General features: G+C 39.2%; 1 protein-coding gene across 4 annotated transcripts in view; it reads right to left on the reverse strand.

Moving 5' to 3' along the window:
* The window catches only part of SIN3A (SIN3 transcription regulator family member A), a 64137-nt gene that overhangs the window by 39162 nt on the left and 5480 nt on the right, over positions 1–19495 (reverse strand). For 3 of the 4 annotated variants that reach the window (XM_027123644.1, XM_027123647.1, XM_027123646.1), the window contains exons 2-3: positions 7372–7593; positions 1897–2073 (exon numbers count right to left, since the gene is read on the reverse strand). In XM_027123644.1, the coding sequence (XP_026979445.1) occupies positions 1897–2073; positions 7372–7560 (366 nt within the window). In that variant the 5' untranslated portion in view covers positions 7561–7593. Of the gene's footprint in view, positions 1–1896; positions 2074–7371; positions 7594–9329; positions 9458–19495 lie in introns of all 4 variants that reach the window. The other variant, XM_027123645.1, reaches the window with a different exon arrangement.

Genomic DNA, 19495 nt, shown 5'->3' on the forward strand with positions numbered 1-19495 from the left:
AATCACACCAAACATGCCTCAAATTATTCAAATCTTCCTTGTCATCAATCTGCCAAAGACAAAGAAAGTACAGACAATGTTGATGCTTGAAATAACCTAAGTATTCTCACTGAACACTTCCTTATTATAGAATATAAATGATTTATTGAAGTTGATTCAAATGCTTATAAAGCATTTTAAGACTGATCCAAAAACGGCAAGCAATGTGAGAATACTGAATGAAATTACATGGAGGCACAAGAAAGCATTTTACCTCTCCTCATTAGAAAGGAAATTCAACAAGTTATTATGCCCAGGAATCACATTCAAGAGCTTGTGACTAAAGAACAGAGCAAAAAGACCTAACTCTACCTGACTCACTCTATAACCCCAACTCTAAAGCCCTTTCATGCTTCCTTGACAGCTTCTGTAAAACATACAAAGCACACTCTATATACTTATACACAAGTGAGGAAAGAGAATAAAATAGGTGTTATACCTTTGATAGGACTGACTGGAAAAGGGATATAGAAATAAATATATTTTTTTGTTAGTTTAACAGTAAGTTTATAAGCTCTTTTGCAACATTAAGGTATTAAGTGCTAAATACAGTATTAATATGGAATTAAGTCACACCAAACCAACTTAAAAAAAAATATTTTCAGGACTTGGTGAAGTGCTAAGTCCATAGCAATAATACATTTTGGTACACAGCCATCACTCTACAAGCAGAGAGTAAAAATGTTTTAAGGAAAACATCAATATAACTTACAAATATTTTCCCAAAGACAGAGCCCAGAGTAAAGTTACAGGCCCAAATAATTTGTACTCTCTTTAAGAACTATGCTTATGTATAATCAACTCTTAATTACTTAAGCTAATATAGACAGAGTAAATTTTTACAAAATCCCTCTACATAGCTTAGCTTTGGTGTGCTTTTTATTTATGTAACATTTAATTTCCATAGGCCAATATTGAAGTTCCCGAGAACCCAAACCAAAGAGGGCAGGAGTCAGGGAGAACTAGATTAAGTATCAAGGAAAAGAGAGGGCCGAAATATTTGCTACAAAAATATATACTTCAAGGATATACTGTTCATTCCTACTTACAAGCTACTTGATATAATTAGCCTGGTATGACCAAATAAAGATCCAACATCTTATCTCTTTATAGTTCTTTAATTTTATATTTCTTGCACTAGATTCTAAATTTTATACAAATGTAAAACTAGAAGAAAATGAAATCTGGAAAACTTGTTACCACAATCACACGTTTTGAAAAGTAACACTCAACAGAGAGAGAAGGTTAGCTGGGCGTACAAGCTTCACTTCTCCACAGATGCCTCATGAATTTCAAAGTGGTGAAAACCTACAGCATATACTCAGCAGATCAGATGAAAACACTGACACTTCATTCACAATAACAGCCTTTCCCAAACTTCATAAAGGTTCCCCCAAAGGAGCATGTGTTTTACTAAGGACGGACTTGATGATCCCAGACAATTTAGCTAGTCATAAACAAGAATAAAAAGATTAAACCATAATACCGGGCCCATTAACTATACAGGACTGTAGCCAACTATGTGTATGTTAATAAAACCTTATTCCACGCTAAGAACTAAGAGTTCAGAAGGAGGCATCCAAAAAATGGACTTTATTTCATATGAAAATAGCCCCTCAGTCCTGGAACGTTTGAATACCATGCATTCATACATTCCAAAAACATTTCTTGAATGTATTTTCTGGATCAGGCACTGGTGCTAAGACAGGAAATCTAAGTAGGTTTCAAAACAAAAGCAAAGTAAAACTTCTTGTGATTCAACGCCCCCAGTCTACTGTTAAAAGTTGTTACACCACTACCAATAGGCTGAAGCCAATGTTACTTGCTAAGAGAGAAATGGAAGGAGTTGAATACCACCTTGAGCCTCTGAAACTGCTGCTGCCCCTGCACTGGTGCAACTGGTGGAGCTGGATGAGCATGACTCTGGACCACCTGGCCTCCATGGGGCTGCACAGCTGTTGGGTGATGATGGCTGCTATGAACTGCTGCTATGGTGGGCCCATGACTGCCGGAGCTCTGTGGAACGGCTGAAACCTGGAATGGACAAAATACAGATAAGAAGCTTCAAGCTTTACGCATTCTTCCCCAGATGCCTCTAAAGAACATGCACACATATCTTTGCATACACAAAGATAATCAGAAACTCAAATTTCCCACAAAAGGGAAGTGGTGAAATAAATTATAGCCCACCCAGATTACAACAGAATTCTGCAGCTATTAAAAATTATATAGCTCAGCACATCTCAAACTATCTGTGGTAAAGGACAAGTTTTTCTTTTTTCTTAAATTCCAATCCATCATGGACCACTACTTTTATAAAATACAATAAAAATGAATTACTAGAAAAGTGAGATAAAAAATACATAAGCCCATAATTTTCATTACTAGGTTTTACAAATATAAAATTACAATGTCCAACTGCTATAAAAGTTTCTAAACATGCTTCATTTCTGTACTTATCTCATTACAGACTAGTATGAAAGTGTTCACATCAGCCATCTGTGGACCACAGTTTGAATAGCACTGATATAGATGCATATATATCATTTAACATTTAAAAATGTTCACAATCCATAAATTGAATGTACTCATGTGTTGCATATGGATTTAAACTTTTAATTTTTTAAAAAGCACATTACAAAGCAGTATATATAATACATACACTAAGGATAAATTAGGAGTTTGGAATTAATATGTACACATACTATATATAAAACAGATAACCAACAAGGACCTACAGTATGGCACAGGGAATTATACTCAGTATCTTTTAATAACCTATAATGGAAAAGAATTTTAAAAAGAATATATATATGTATATATATATATTATTTTTCTGTAGTGCTTTGCTGTACACCTGAAACTAACACAACACTGTAAATCAACTATACTAGAATAAAAAAATTCTTAGTCAACACTCAGAAAAAAAATACAATTAAGATTTTAAATCCTAGACAACAAATATATAGTAAAATGTTAGCATTTTATCTTGTGGTAGTAGGATTAGAGAAGATTTTTATTTTGTTTTATTTATGCTGCTTATCCTTACCTGCTACTAATTTTTTTTTTTTTTTTTTGCCGCACTGCACAGCTTTCTGGATCTTAGTACCCCTACCAGGGATTGAACCTGGGCCCTGGCAGTGAAAGCGCTGAGTCCTAACCACTGGACCACCAGGGAACTCCTTTATTTGCTACTTCTAAAATTAAAATTTTAAAATTTCTTCCAAATCGTTGGTGGTTTGGCCTCAAACATATTTCTTTTTTATTCTCTCTTGTCCTCTTATAAGTTTAAGAGTAAAATAAAAGCACAAGCCCCTTTCCTTCTATTTCTGTTGCAAGAAATGCTATATAAAATTTCCAAAGCTTTTAAAATTTTCCTATTTCAGAACTGTTAATCACTGCAGAAGACAACTAAGGACAATATACCTGAGTTGCCACATCTCCAAAACAAGGAGACCGAATAACATGACACCTTAAAACAATGTAAGTTGCAGGGCTTCCCTGGTGACGCAGTGGTTGAGAGTCCGCCTGCTGATGCAGGGGACACGGGTTCGTGCCCCGGTCTGGGAGGATCCCACGTGCCGTGGAGCGGCTGGGCCCGTGAGCCATGGCCACTGAGCCTGCGCGTCTGGAGCCTGTGCCCCACAACGGGAGAGGCCACAACAGTGAGAGGCCCGCGTACCACAAAAAACAAAAAAAACCAATGTAAGCTGTGTACTACAACTTAAGAGAGAATGTTTTTTTCCCAAGTCCCCACAGACTTATAAAGATTACCCTGGGCAGAGCGGAGGGTGGGAAATACAGCAACTATTTACAAATCCACAGAAACAATAAACCTTAGGAGTAAAAAGAAACTATTTAGACAATTCTAAAAGCTCTAATATATCTCTCGCAAGAAGAGTTATTATTCTGAGCTTCTATATTCCAACATGCATGTGCTGGACAGGTTTTTACAAGACTTAATTGGAGTTTATAAATATTTGAGATGGCTGGTTTTATAAGAGCACATTATAGCTTCCAGTTTAGGAATAAATGTAACTATCCCCAGTGTAGGAAAAAGTCCTGAACTAGTTCAGATAAAAGTAATCACCCAGGGACTTCCCTGGTGGTCCCGTGGTAAAGAATCCACCTTACAATGCAGGGGACGCAGGTTTGATCCCTGGTCAGGAAACTAAGATCCCACATGCCTCGGGGCAACTAAGCCCGTGTGCCACAACTACTGAGCTCGTGTGCCTCACCTAGAGAGAGAAAACCCACACGCTGCAACGAAGAGCCCATGTACTGCAATGAAAGATCCAGCGTACCACACGCAGCCAAAAAAATAAATAAATAAAAAATAAATAAATCTTTAAAAAAAAAGTAATCACCCAAGGGAAACACGCAACTTTTCTTTCCTCTAAGTCCTAACCTAACGATTTGATCTGTAGCAGTCCTCCGACTGCTGCACCCAGTCCCATGTGAAGGCACTATACTGCTTCAAGGGGGACTCCAAAGGAAGAGTGACACCTAAGGAATTACCATTTCCTATTTCACCTGGGTTTCCCTCTTCCTTGATTGTTTTCTTATAATAAATTCCTAGAAATTCCATTTCTAGGTAAAAAAATAACTAAAGAATCTGACACAAACTGTCAAATTGCTCTCAAGGAAGATTATGCCAATTTATGTTCCCAGTACCAGCCAAATCTTTTTATTTTTATTTTTTTAATTTTTACTTTATTTTTTCTGGCCACACCACATGGCTTGCGGGATCTCAGTTCCCTGACCAGGGACTGAACCCAGGCCACAGCAGTGAAAGCCCAGAATCCTAACCACTAGGCCACCAGGGAACTCCCGTGCCAGCCAAACCTTTTTAAAAGTCACTAATAACTTAGGTAGAAGAAGGCCTCTCCAGACTAGTTAAATAAATTATGGTTCAGACTGACCTGGAATGGAATATTATAAATGCAATGATTTTTTAAAAACTTACTTGGATCTATACACACATTCAAGTGGAAAGTTGTCCACTATATATTAAGTGAAAAGAACAAACAGTAGAACAGTATACACTGTATGGTCCAAATTATGAGAAGAGAGAAGTGTATCTAAATAATTAGGCAGGTAAATAAATATATGCTTGTATATGCATACAAAATTTTGGATACCCGAGAAATGCACCAGTGGGATAAAGTCTGAGGGGTCAGAAGTCACATTATATCATTTTTCTTTAAATGGTGATATTTATTTTCATATAATTAAAAAGGGCAGGGCTTCCCTGGTGGCGCAGTGGTTGAGAGTCCGCCTATCGATGCAGGGGACACGGGTTCGTGCCCTGGTCCGGGAAGATCCCACATGCCGCGGGGTGGCTGTGCCCGTGAGCCATGGCCGCTGAGCCTGTGCGTCCGGAGCCTGTGCTCCGCAACGGGAGAGGCCACAACAGTGAGAGGCCCGCATACCGCAAAAAAAAAAAAAAAAAAAGGCAAAACACAAATTTCTTCCATTTTTACAGAACAGAGTGAACAGACAAGAGATGAATGATCAGTTGTTGATCAGGATATGCAATGATAGCAATATAGAGTGCTATGTAAATATAAATAAATTGGTACAGCTTTGGGACTTCCTGGTGGTGCAGTGGTTGGGAATCTGCCTGCCAATGCAGGGGGACACGGGTTCAATACCTGGTCCAGGAAGATCCCACATGCCGCAGAGCAACTAAGCCCGTGCACCACAACTACTGAGCCTGCGCTCTAGAGCCCAAGAGCCACAGCTACTGAGCCCACGTGCCACAACTACTGGTGCCCGCATGTTCTAGCGCCCGCGGGCCTCAACTACTGAGCCCACGTGCCACAACTACTGAAGGCTGCGCACCTAGAGCCCATGCTCCGCAACGAGAAGCCACCACAATGAGAAGCCTGTGCACCACGACGAAGAGTAGCCCCTGATCACCACAACTAGAGAAAGCCCGTGCGCAGCAACAAAGACCCAATGCACCAAAAAGAAACCCAACAACAACAAACTGGTACAGCTTTGAAAAACAATTTGACATTACCTGCTAAGGGTGAAGATGTGCACACCCTATGACCCAGTAATCCGTCTCCTAGGCACTCAAGAAACTTCCTACCGTGCCCTCAGACCCACTGAGTGGTCTGCAAAAACAAAGAGCTTGCACCAGGATGTAAACCAACTATGTCACACAGTTGTGCTTCACAACTAAGCACACTGTTTAATTCCACTGCCGTTTTAAATTCCTATAGCAAAACCCTCTTGATAAAAAACGTAGTGCATTGACTTACATTCTGTTGCAAGCTTGTCTTGTCACTGTGAATTGCCACTGTGAGTACCACTGCACTAGGAGAACCTAAGAACGTTCACCACAGTTCCTGTCTAACAGGAAAAGTCTGGAAACAGCCTGATAGTCCATCAACAGAAGAATGGATAAATTAATTGGATATATTAATATAATTCATAACTAAATGAGAATGACTCACTCAATTGGTCACATACTAAATATGGGTAAGTCTTAGGAACCACACTGAGTGAAAAAAAAAGTGAGTCAAAGAAGAAAATATATGTTTTCATTTATATACAAGTTCAAAAATACCCAAACTAAACAACTTTATTGTCTAGCGGTATAAACAAAATGATTTTATATAGCACAGGGAGTTCTACTCAATACTCTGTAATGGCCTAGATGGGAAAAGAACCTAAAAAAGAGTGGATATATGTATATGTATAACTGATTCACTTTGCTGTACACCTGAAACTAACACAACTATCAACTAATCAACTATACTCGAATCAATCAAAAATAAATAAATGATTTTAAAACACGAAATAAAGTCAAGGGAATAATAAACCCAGAGTTCAGATTAGTGGCTACCTCTAAAGGGAGGGAAAAGGAAAAGGGATCAGGGAGAGACAGTGAACTTCAAAGGTCATGACAACATTTTTTTTTAAAAATGTGCATGGTAAATACACAAGTGTACACTGTTTACATTATTTTTTATACCTTACACAGATCTCATAAATAAATTTTTTGTTGTTGTTGTTGTTTTTGCGATACGCGGGCCTCTCACCGTTGTGGCCTCTCCCGTTGCGGAGCACAGGCTCTGGACGTGCAGGCTCAGTGGCCATGGCTCATGGGCCCAGCCGCTCCGCGGCATGTGGGATCTTCCCGGACCGGGGCACGAACCCGTGTCCCCTGCATCGGCAGGCGGACTCTCAACCACTGCGCTGCCAGGGAAGCCCCCATAAATAAGTTTTTTAATATCTGAATGTTTAATAAAAATTTTTTAATTGGGTAAAATCACCAGTGTTCCTCTTTCACCCCTAGTCCCTTGATGGGCTCCAGTTTACCTGGTAACTGGGTGTCACAGAGTACTGAATTCCTGTGGCTGACTGCATGGTCTCAGACACCGCTTCATACACAGGAGGGGCAGGGGCAAGCACCCGGTGCTGGTGAGGAAAAGCCTCTGTGCTACCAGGGATCCGACGCTGCTGGGCCGCATACACCGGTGACTCCTGGTCATCCAAACGTCGCTTCATTCTGCACTCATGCTCAGGGATGCACTACAAAACCTGCAGAAATGAAAAGCAATGACATGCAAACCAATTCGCACTCCAATACAATGTGTACAACCAGTCACCCAAACTGGTATAAGCTCAACTCCCAGAATCAATGATTATCTACTTCATCCTAGAGATAATCACTGGGTAGTTTTGTGCACGCTGGTGCACACACTCCCAACAGTGGACAGATTATTATAACTGAAAGACAAAATTTAAATAATAACATAGTTTGAATTACTCTGGTACTAGAGTTGAAAAATAACCTCCAATTTAAAAACACAAAGATACACCTTTCTTCATTCTCTGGTTTTGTCAAGCGTCATCATCCCTAACATTAATTATATTATTCACATGCTATAAAAACATTCAAGTGTTTCTTCCTAACTCCTCTCAAAAGCTAGTACTATAATTCCCGTCTACTTTTTAAAATATGAATTGTTTCAACAATTAAATGGTATCATGGTAAGAACACTAGGCCAGGAGTAAGAAGACGATGGTTCTAGACTTGGCAATTTAAGAAACTATGTACGCCTCAACAAGTTCCTCGTTCCATGTGAGTTTGTTTCTCCGAAAATAAAATAAGATTGAAATAGACCATTGCTAAGGTTTCTCCTGATTCTAACATTCTTTAATCCTAAAGTGATTCCAGAATCCCTTAGTTTAATAATCTCCCTGTAGGGGAACACTTCCTTTCCTGCAGCACACAAAAAGTCTAATAAACACTATGGCCAGGAATCCAGATGGGTCTTCTCAGAGCTTTTCCAACATCGGTATCATTAACATAAGCATATCAATACGAAAGAATGCTCCAGTCATCCGAAGACAAAATAGGGCCAAGGCCTACCAATTTTTGGTCACAAAAAAAACTTTAAAAAGACACCACTGCTGTGGTAAGATTAAAAATACAGTAACAGATCTCCAAGCCACTCCCTCTCCACCTAAAGTAAGGCTCTTTTTAAGACTGGGGGTGGGGGGCTTTTACCTACTTTCTACATCCACCCATACCTTTTTTCTTCATTCCCTGGGACCGTGCATGCTCTGAGGGGAAGCAGTCCTCACAAGGACTCCTCAAGGCTGCTTCACCCCTTCTCCGTCCTCACCATCATCCTCGCCATCATCCTCAACCTGCCTGCCACTCGAATGCTCAGCCTTGAAATAGTGTCTTGGGTTTTTCTCACACCTTACAAACCTAAGTTAGACTCTGACACAGGAGCACAACTGTTTCATTTGCAAGCCAGCTATTTTCAATGTTATCTTTCTGTAAATCGCAAGCTATAAATATCCTTTCTGTTGACTATAACTTATTTATTTACTTATTTATTTAGCCACGCTGTGCGGCATGTGGGATCTTAGTTCCCCTACAAGGGATCGAACCCACACCCCCTGCATTGGAAGCGCAAAGTCTTAACCACTGAACCACCAGGGAAGTCCCTATTGACTATAACTTTAGATGAAAGGACTAAGTCTCCCAAATTTCTATGAACACTCAATCTCAACCTACTTGGGGATAAGTCTAATAAATGGACAAGACTGAAAAGTCTTAAAGACTTTTTGGCTGCTACTTCTATGTATACCCATGATCTAGATCACAGTTTGTTTTTGGGTTCCACTGGCTTGAAACTTAGATGCTTAAACACATCTGAGATTAATCTCTGGAACCAAAAGCCAGTCAATACCTCATAAATGGAAAACCAAATTTAGATCAGAAGAGCACAGCATAGGACTATGGAAAAAAACTAAAGTACCTGTCAAGACCTGGATTCTAGTCCAAACTCTGACTCGAAGCTGTATAACTTTGGTCCTGCCTCCTTACTTGCAAAAGGATGTAATTAGACTACTCTAGTGATTGCCAAATGCTGGTCTGTGGAGAAGTCTATAGGAAAATGAAAAAGAGCGGGGGGAGAGGGGATTGCAGTGAGTTTTTCATAGGTTAAGTATTAAAGAACTATGCTTTACTCTGAGATCATGTCCTATCTTTTAGCTATTAAAATATCATTTGTTTTATAAAGTGACTGTGATTCTATAAAGTATTTAACTTCATTTGCCTCTACAGAGTTTGCCTTCCAGACCATCTCTATGACACTATAGAGACCGCCCAGGGTCTGCACTTTCTCTGAACTGTACTTTACTTCTTTAACAATAACCACTCTTAATTCTATTCCCGAAGTGGTTCTCAAATCAATTGCTTCTTCTCTAGCCATACAGACACGCCCTCATTTCAAGACCTTATCATCCCTTACCTCAATTGTTACCAACACCCTCCAGCCTCTCTCCCATCTAGTCTACCCTCTACACTGCTTTCAAAATGGCCAGCCTCAGGACTTCCCTGGTAGTCCAGTGGGTAAGACTCCGCGCTCCCAATGCAGGGGGCCTGGGTTTGATCCCTGGTTGGGGAACTAGATCCTGCATGCGTGCCGCAACTAAGGATCCTGCATGCCGCAGTGAAGATCCTGCAAGCTGCAACTAAGACCCAGCGCAGCCAAAATAAATAAATAATAAATAAATATTTTAAAAAAAAAAAAGTTGGTCTCAAATGCAAATCCAATCCAGCTGTAAATCCATCATCTTAAGTGATGGCTTCCCATCACTTAAGAAAACAATCCAGGAATTCCCTGGTGGTCCAGTGGTTAAGGTTCGGCACTCTCACTGCTGAGGGTCTGGGTTCAATCCCTGGTCGGGGAACTAAGATCTCAAGCCGCGCAGCACAGCCAAAAAAACCCAAAAACCAAAAACAAACAAACAAAAAACCCCCCAAAACAAAACAACAATAACAACCTAAATTCCTTAACTTGGCCTTCAAAATTCTTCCTTACTCACTGGGGGGACAATTTAACTTACCAATTACATCCTTTCAGTCCCCACCCTATCATCCAGGCCTGTCAAGTGTCTTCCCACTCCCCTAAACAAGCCTCAAGTCTATAAGCTTCAAGGTAGAGTCCTTTTCAACTGTCACATTCCAGACACTCATCACAGATGCTCAAATACTGTACATGCAGAAGGGAAAGATAACATAGTTAACATAATAACAGCATATACTGAATGCCAAGCACCATTCTATACAATTTACCAATAATAATTTAATGCCTACAACAACCCTATAAGCAAGGTACTACTATTCTCTATGTTATAAATGAGAAAACTGAAACACAAAGATTAAAATTGCCCAAGGTTGCACAGCTAAAAGGCAAAGCTGGGATATGAATCCACAAAATCTGTCTCCAGAGCCTGGATTCTTTTTTTTTTTTTTTTAATTGAATACAGAAGTATATCCTTTTTAAAAAATTAATTAATTTATTTATTTTGGCTGCACTGGCTCTTCATTGTGGTGTTTGGGCTCTCTAGTTTTGGCGTGCGGGCTTCCCTAGTTGCAGCACGAGGGCCCTAGAGCGTACAGGCTCAGTAGCTGCAGCGCATGTGGGCTTAGTTGCGGTATGTGGGATCTTAGTTCCCCGATCAGGGATCGAACCCAGGCCCCCTGCATTGGGTGCGTGGAGTCTTAACCACTGGACCACCAGGTAAGTCCCCAGAGCCTGGATTCTTAACTACCTCACTATCCTGCCTCACACAGAAGAGGAGAAAACAAGGAGGAAAGAAGAGTTCCTTTATTTATTTAACACACACATGCATTGAGCAACTTCAGCTTTAACGTCTCACACACTTAGCTCATTCATCCCTTCTTCAGCCTCAACCCAACAGCAGGAATGCTTTGGCAGCACTCATCCATTCAGTTAGCAAATACTCAGGGAGCAGATATGAAGGTGGTAGATGATCTCAGCCCTTGCCCTAGAAAAGCTTAAAAACTAGTTGGAAAGACCATATACAGCCTCACTAGTATTCAAAGAAATATAAAGTAAAACGATTTCCCAAAGGAACTGCCAAAAATTAAGAGAATGATGATATTCAGCGTAGGTGAGAATGCAGGGAAACACTACTGGTGTAAGTTTTAATTGTTATAGACTATTTGGTTGGCAACTTGCAGGCTTTTATTAAATTTTTTAATTAAATTGAAAATGTGCATACCCTTTAATCACCTAGCAACTCCACTTCTAGGTCTCTATACTATACATCTGCCAAATATATTTACTGCAGCAAAGTATAAAAAATTTAAATGTCTATCAATAGCTAAATAAACTTGATCCATCCATATTAGGAAAACTATGTAGCAATTAGAAAGATCAGGGTTCATCTACAAGGAAAGCTGTCCTGGACATAATAAGTGAAAAGAATAAGCTACAGAATATATACAGGGTGATCTCAACACATACACAATGTACTCTTAAGATTTGTGCATTTCATTGTATATAAATCTGCATCAAAAGGAAAAGGCTAGAAACAAGCATTGAACTCTAGATAAGGAAATGCATGCTCAGGTACTTAGACGAAAGTGTAAGGAATTCTCTGGCGGTCCAGTGGCCAGGACACCACGCTTTCACTTTCAAGGGCCTGAAAAAAAGAAAGTGTACTAATGTCTGAAATGTACTTAGAATACCATCAAGAAATCAGTTTGGATTGATAGACGGAAGAATGGATAGATGGATATGATAAAGGAAGTACTGTAAAAATGGTAATGGTAAAATCCAGGTAGTGTGTATATATGGGTGTCAACTATAAAATTATATCAAATCTTGGAAGGATAAGCTAACAATACAAACTAGTTCACAAGTGGTACTAATGAGCACTAGAAACTTGGAAGGGAGAAGAAGTGTGTACAGTGAGAAAGAGTCTACGGAGAAGGTAAATGTTTAGTTATATCTTGAAAATTAGGGATGAATTAGGGCATGGGGGATACAGGATGAAATTAAAATATTACAGTAACTTTGGACTTACAGGTAATAAACAGCTATTTAAAATCTTTGCCAATTCATTCGCCCCACAAATAATTCCCGAGTGCCAGGCCCTGTGCTTTAGTGTTGGGGCTCCAGCACTGAATAGGACATTTCCTGATCCACAACAATCAAGTCTTCCATATCTAACTGCTATCAGTTGATGTGCTCCTCACAACTGTCCTGTCACACGAGCACACCCAGAAGCCTCCTATTTAGAGGCAAACTAATACTCAAAGAAATTAAGTGACGTTTTCAAGGTCACATAGCTGGTTAAAGGAACAAGATGGTAGATAGACCCTTTCTCCTTGGAATACGTGATCAATCTGGAGTAGAAATGTAAGTATTTGAATGCCAAATGATGGAGCCACAAGACAGAAAACTACTTTCAAGTCCTGCTTCAGCTGACGTGATTTTCGTCTGCCACTACAGTCTCCAACTGTTTCAGATCTGAAGCTTACCCTGTTATCAAAACACTAGTCTAAGAAGACGGAATTTAAAAAGCCAAAAATAAAGGCACTTTGAGGGACAGAAACTAGTAAAGAGAGACTAATGTGAACAAACAATGGCACAGAACACTACATAGTCATCTGGCCATGTGTTATAATAAAAAGTGGGAATAGCTCCAAATCATCAGGCAAAGAAATCATAATTCCCAAATAAAGTAACTAGAGCAGGATAATTCTGATATTGCAGGGGAGTATTCTGGAGTAGGGCAAGACAACTGACGAGCGAATGTGACACGTTTCGGACAAATGTTAGAAGGGCAGAGGTAAAAGCTAATCCTTTCAGAACAAGAAAAATAAAAACCAACTTTCTAGTTTTACAACCTAAATGTCTTTAATCACAATAAAGAGTTGGCCTCCTAAATATCCAGACATCTCTCCATAATTATTAGAATCCAAATGGAAAATCTAACTTTAAAGAATATTTTCATTTAAATTAAATTTCACAAATTGGCTTAAATGGAAACAATAGAATTATTTCAGTCAAGATAAGTTCAAAGTAACAGTGTGTATGGAACAAACCACCTTATTACAGAGGGTTTTAAGTCTACACGCTTTCGTTTTGAAATGCATTTAATTTATGGTTGACCCTTTAGTGCCTCTTGATTTTGTGTTGATATTATCTTGAATTAGGCACACTTTAAAGTTCTTTTATTTATATAAGAAAAAAATCTGAAATTATTCTCTTCCTGGTGGTCAACATCACATGAAATCACATAAAATTGTGCCCTGGTCAGTTTATTTCAATGAATACTCTTGAAAAAATGGAAGGCTTCTCTTCAAAAGCAAAGAAATTTTTATCAAAGCATTAAGTGAATGTAATTATTTCAACCCAGTAAAACTGCCTGCCACAGTCTACTTCAAAATCTGTCCAAAGATCCACTTCTGGATTTAAATCTGCTAGAAAATGAAAAAAGTGTTCCAGAATGAAAAAGTCAATCTATTTATATTTCCCATACTACTCAGAATAATCACTCAACAAAATTAACAACCCATTCTTCTCAAAACACCATAATATCTGATACCCAAGCCTCCCCTGAAAGTAGTTTCACATTCTTCTGATGAGGTGGTCCCCCAACCTGGGGAGATTTTGCCCCCAGGGCGCATTTGGCAATGTTGGAAGACATTTTTGGTTGTCACAATTCCAGGAGAGGGGTGCTACTGGCATCTCATGAATAGAGGCCAGGGATGTTGCCAAACATCCTACAGTGTACAGGATAGCCCCCCACAACAAAGAATCATTCAGCCCAAAATATCAGTAGTGCCAAGGTTGAGAAACGATATAATATAATGACAATCCCATTTGACATATACCTTCTGTGAACTTTGGTGGAGTTACGTCATACTACAGTGTAACAACAATTTTTAACAAGGTGACTCAGGACAATTATTTTGTATATGCAGACAATAACACTGCTTTCTTTACGACATGTGATTCACCTTTAACCCTCAGTATACCACAAAAACTTATCATTGCATTATCATTTATCATTTGGGCTAAAAATACCTTTATTAGAAATTTTAGTAAGAATTTAGGACTTGCCTGGTGGCGCAGTGTTTAAGAATCCGCCTGCCAATGCAGGGGACACGGGTTCGATCCCTGGTCCAGGAAGATCCCACATGCCGCGGAGCAACTAAGCCCGTGCGCCACAACTACCAAAGCCCACACGCCTAGAGCCTGTGCTCCGCAACAAGAGAAGCCAACGCAATGAGAAGCCGGCACACCGCAAAGAAGAGCAGCCCTCGCTCGCCACAACTAGAGAAAGCCTGTGCACAGCAATGAAGACCCAACACAGCCAAAAATAAATTAATTAATTTTAAAATAAATTAATTAGTTAATTAAAAAAAAGAATTTAAACAGCAAATCCAAATTTTTATTCCGTATTTTCCTGGTTTTGAAGATATAAATACCCAAAACAGGCACTATTCTTTACAATGCAACTGACTAGTCATCAACTGTCATGGATGAACTTGGAACATAGCCATTCTATAACCTTTGATTCTAGATTTCACGTAAATCTCAAGTAAAGTTCTAGCTTACTGTCACTCTTGGGTTTTTTTTTTCCCCCCCTCACATGATCAAACACAACTTTGAAAACTTACTTCTTAATTTTGCTGAAGAGAGGACGATCATCTTTTTTTTTTTTTTTTTTTTTTGCGGTGCCTGTCACTGTTGTGGCCTCTCCCGTTGCAGAGCACAGGCTCCGGACGCACAGGCTCAGCAGCCATGGCTCACAGGCCCAGCCGCTCCGTGGCATGTGGGATCTTCCCGGACTCGGGCACGAACCCGCATCCCCTGCATCGGCAGGCGGACTCCCAACCACTGCGCCACCAGGGAAGCCCAGGACGATCATCTTCTACGCTCCACAAATGCAAGCGTTCTCAGTTTTAGACTAATAAATACCAATTAAACTATCAATCCAATGATTTTTCTTTTTCATTTCTACATGTTTCCTTCCAGTCACCTCCGTACACACACCTGTCTTTGGCATCTGTCCACTTACAAACCACATCAAGTAAGTTTTGGTATAAAAACATCATAAAAGATGAAAGAACACCATTGTACATGCTTTTAGCAAATTGGAATGGTTTGGATTCTTCTTGAAAATATTGCACTCTGGGGACTTCCCTGGTGGTCCAGTGGCTAAGACTCCACACTCCCAATGCAGGGGGCCCAGGTTCCATCCCTAGTCAGGGAACTAGATCCCACATGCCACAACGAAGATCCTGCATGCCACAATGAAGATTCCCGCATGCTGCAACTAAGACCCGGCACAGCCAAAGAAAGAAAGAAAGAAAGAAAGAAAGAAAGAAAGAAAATATTGCATTCTGAAGTCCTTCCTGTTGAATGATTCCTCGATGAGGACATCATACTCCCCGCCCACACCCCGCCCTCAGAAGTATATTGTCCACTCATAAATTCTTCAGTTTGAGAAAATTCATCTAGGATACTGTCATCTGAAGACTCAAAGTCTGCAGCTTGGCTTATACAATCAATTCTACCATCATCATTACAGCCTACAGTGTTGCTATCAGTTGCACTGCTTTCATCTATTAGTTCCTCTAATAACTGTGAAATGTCTTCCTGTTAGTTTTCTTGTCTTTGCCATTATTAGAGGAAAACGAAAGATTACGGGTTATCAAACATGTCGAATGAAAATGTAAAAAAACTGTAAAAACAGTAGTATAAAGAACTTTCATATCCTTTTCACCCCAAATGGTAACATCTTACATAATGTTTAAGATGGCATCCCCCAACTTCTTGTACACTCTCTTGAAAGATGCTGTAATGCTTTGGGCAAAGCAGTAAGAAAATTGAAGTAGTGATGACTTATTTTACTACTGCATCATCCTTCTAGGCAATTCATCATTCTTCCATTTTCTTATTATTTTAGTTTTTTTTTTTAGCACAGTTGGGAATAATTGATGAGTAATGCTAAAGTAATTCCTAAGATGATAAAAGACCAAAACATTTCAAGATATAGGATAACTAAGATCATCAATATCCTACAATATAGGTCAGATGTATAAGCGGTAATAGCTAAAATGAGTTTATTCCATTAAAAAGAAAATAAGTAAATTTTCTCTTCGTTCTTCTGAAGACCTCTAATAAAGAATAAAGTCATTAAATATAAATCTTTACAAGTAGTTAATACTGCTCAAAAAGAAACTCAAAAACTAATATTGGGTCTAACTGACACTGATGTTATAGGTAGAATATGGACAAGAAAATATTTGGTTCAATTCAAAAGATATTAATAATTATATCAATGTTCACATTCTGATTTGATCACTGTACTATGGCAATTCTTCGTATTATTTTTTGCAACTTCTTTTAAGCCTAAAATTATTTCAAAATGAAAAGTTTAGGGACTCCCCTGGTGGTCCAGTGGTTAAGACCCCACACTCCCAATGCAGGGGGCCCGGGTTCGATCCCTGGTCAGGGAACTAGATCTCGCATGCCACAACTAAAGATCCTGCATGCCACAACTAAAAATCTCATGTGCTGCGACTATGAACTGGTGCAGCCAAATAAATAAATTTTTTTGAAGTTTTTTAAAAATTAAGTATAATAGTAGGGGAATATAAAAGAAGGAAATCATTGTGTATACCTATTCTCAAGGACATTAACATTTAGTTTGTGTGACAAGGTTTCTATAAACTAACTAGGAATGGTATAAAACAAGACTAAGTGTAACAGAAGATACACTAGCCGAAGCTATAAAGAAAGCATTATAAAGAATAGAACGCAAGGTAGTTCTTAAGATGACAGATGTGTCACTCACCTCATACCGCCTCTATCCTATTAGCTATATTTCTGCCCCTACACAGACATGGGCACACAAACTTTTAACCATCTTTGTATCCTCCACCGTGCTTAGCATAGTGCTTTGCTGTGATGGAAACCAAATCATTCATTCACACATGCATGCATCCTCTAATACTTACTGAGCACATACTATGTGCCAGGAATTGTTCTGGGAGCTAGGGATATAGATGTAAATAAAACAAAACTCTCCTCCCTCAGGAAGTTTACATTTTAGTGGGAGAAATAGACAACAAGATAATAAACAGTGTTCAGAATATCAGACAGTGACAAGTGCTAAGAAGAAAAAGCAGAAGATTTTTGAAATTTTAGACAAGGGTGACCAAAGAGTACCTCACTAATATAAAGTAACTTTTGAGTAAATGAAGTAAGGAGTTACCCATGTAGAAATCAGTAGAAGAACCATTATAGGCAGAGGGGACAGCAAACACGAAGACTCTGATATACATATGTGCTTGGTATTTTCCGAGAAAAGCAAAAAGGCCACGTAGTTGGAGCAGAATGGAGGAAAGAGAGACTAGTAGGAAATGAAGTCAGAGAGGTAATGGAGTTGGGGGTAGTAGATAGGGAGCATACCGTGTTTGTTCTCGTAGGTCATAATAAGAACTCAGACTGAAATGGGAAGCCGTTGGAGGGTTTTAAGCAGAGAATCACTTGGGTTGCTATCAATATGTTAAGAACAGACTGAAGAGGGGCAGTAACAAAGCAAAGAGAACAGTTAAGGTGCTACTGATATAACCCAAGCTAGAGATGTTAGTGGCACTCACTGCTGTAGTTGGGGGCTAGGGGGTGGTATCAAGTTGGTCAAATTCTGGATAGTATTTTGAATAGAGAGCAAATAGTATTTATTTGCTGATAGACCACGTGTGAAAAAGAGAGAAGTCAAAGATGCCTGTTAGATATCCAAGAGGAAATATGAAGTGGGCCACTGGATTTGTTCATCTACAGTACAAAGGAGAGGCCCCCAGGGAGAGACAGAAATTTGAGAGTTATCAGTATTGTTTAGATTTTGGAAAGCTAATACGGCGCATAGAGTAGCTCTCTATAATCACGCACGTTCACATTTCTGTACCAAGTGGGACAGTGTAGAACAGGTTGTCCCCCTAAATTAGTTGTGGAACCAAACTTACCAAAAAACAAACAAACAAAAATTCTTGCATTTCAGAGCTGCAGACAAGAGACTGTGGCTCCATATATCCTTCAACAGCCTGCAAGTCAATAAGCCTGGCACCTGGAGGATACCAGCAGGACTGAGGAAACATCCATTGCCACGAAGCTGATAAATACAAGTAACATGCAGGCACACACACAGAAGAGGGGGTGAGGAGTACAAAAGCAAAAGAAGGGAGGGGCAAAAAAGAGATGTATCAGTTAGGAACTGCTACCAATAAACGCCTAACTAATTTTGAAGCCAACTGCCAACTAAACAGAGGTATCCTCTAGTTAGCAAACTTTAAAATGCCAACAGAGTTCAGGCTGTAAACTACTTATCTATCACCTGTGTGCCAGCATTGTCCTAGGCACCGAGGCTATCAAGAAAGTAAAGTCCCAATCTAGATGAACTGTGAGCCACTGTATAGCTCTCCCTGATGAAAACCAGTATCAGGTTGTTGACCTGCAAATATACAAGGACAAAAAAAAAAAAAATCTGCATTTGGTTATAACTGACAACAAATCCCACTGGGCATGTCTTTTGTGTGATTTTTTGTTTTGTTTTGTTTTTTGGGGGGGGCGTGTCTTTTGAAGAAAGATCCCAAAAGAAAGTTACAAAACTAAAGAAAGTCAAAGTTTTTTTTGTAATGTGTTGTTAAAAGACAATCGAACAGGTAACTGTATAAAGACAATTAAAATTCATATTTAAAAAGAAAGATGTCTGTCAGAAAAACAAAACTCCTTGAGACATTTGGAAAGAATATAATGTAATAATGGCAGAACCCTGATTCAGACTACCCAAGTATGCTGCTAGATGAATTTCATTATTTGACCTTAACCTCAACAAAAAACAAACACCCAGAATTAATTACTTAAACTGTAACAAGAAAAAGATTAAAATCCTAAGATATTACCTCTACTACTCACTTATTAAAGTAGCAGAAACAGGAAGGCATGTGAAAGAAAAGAAGTATTAGGAAATAATAGTTGACCATATTAATAATATATCTTCAGCTTGACAGAGTAACAGCAACAAGTTATGCCAAGTCCATAATTTCTTCACTGTGATTCTTAACTACCTTCCAAAGCAGTAGAAGCAATCA

Source organism: Aethalodelphis obliquidens, unplaced genomic scaffold, assembly GCF_003676395.1.
Source record: "Aethalodelphis obliquidens isolate GAN/ISIS:26980383/991018 unplaced genomic scaffold, ASM367639v1 scaffold26, whole genome shotgun sequence".
Lineage (NCBI taxonomy): Eukaryota > Metazoa > Chordata > Mammalia > Artiodactyla > Delphinidae > Aethalodelphis > Aethalodelphis obliquidens.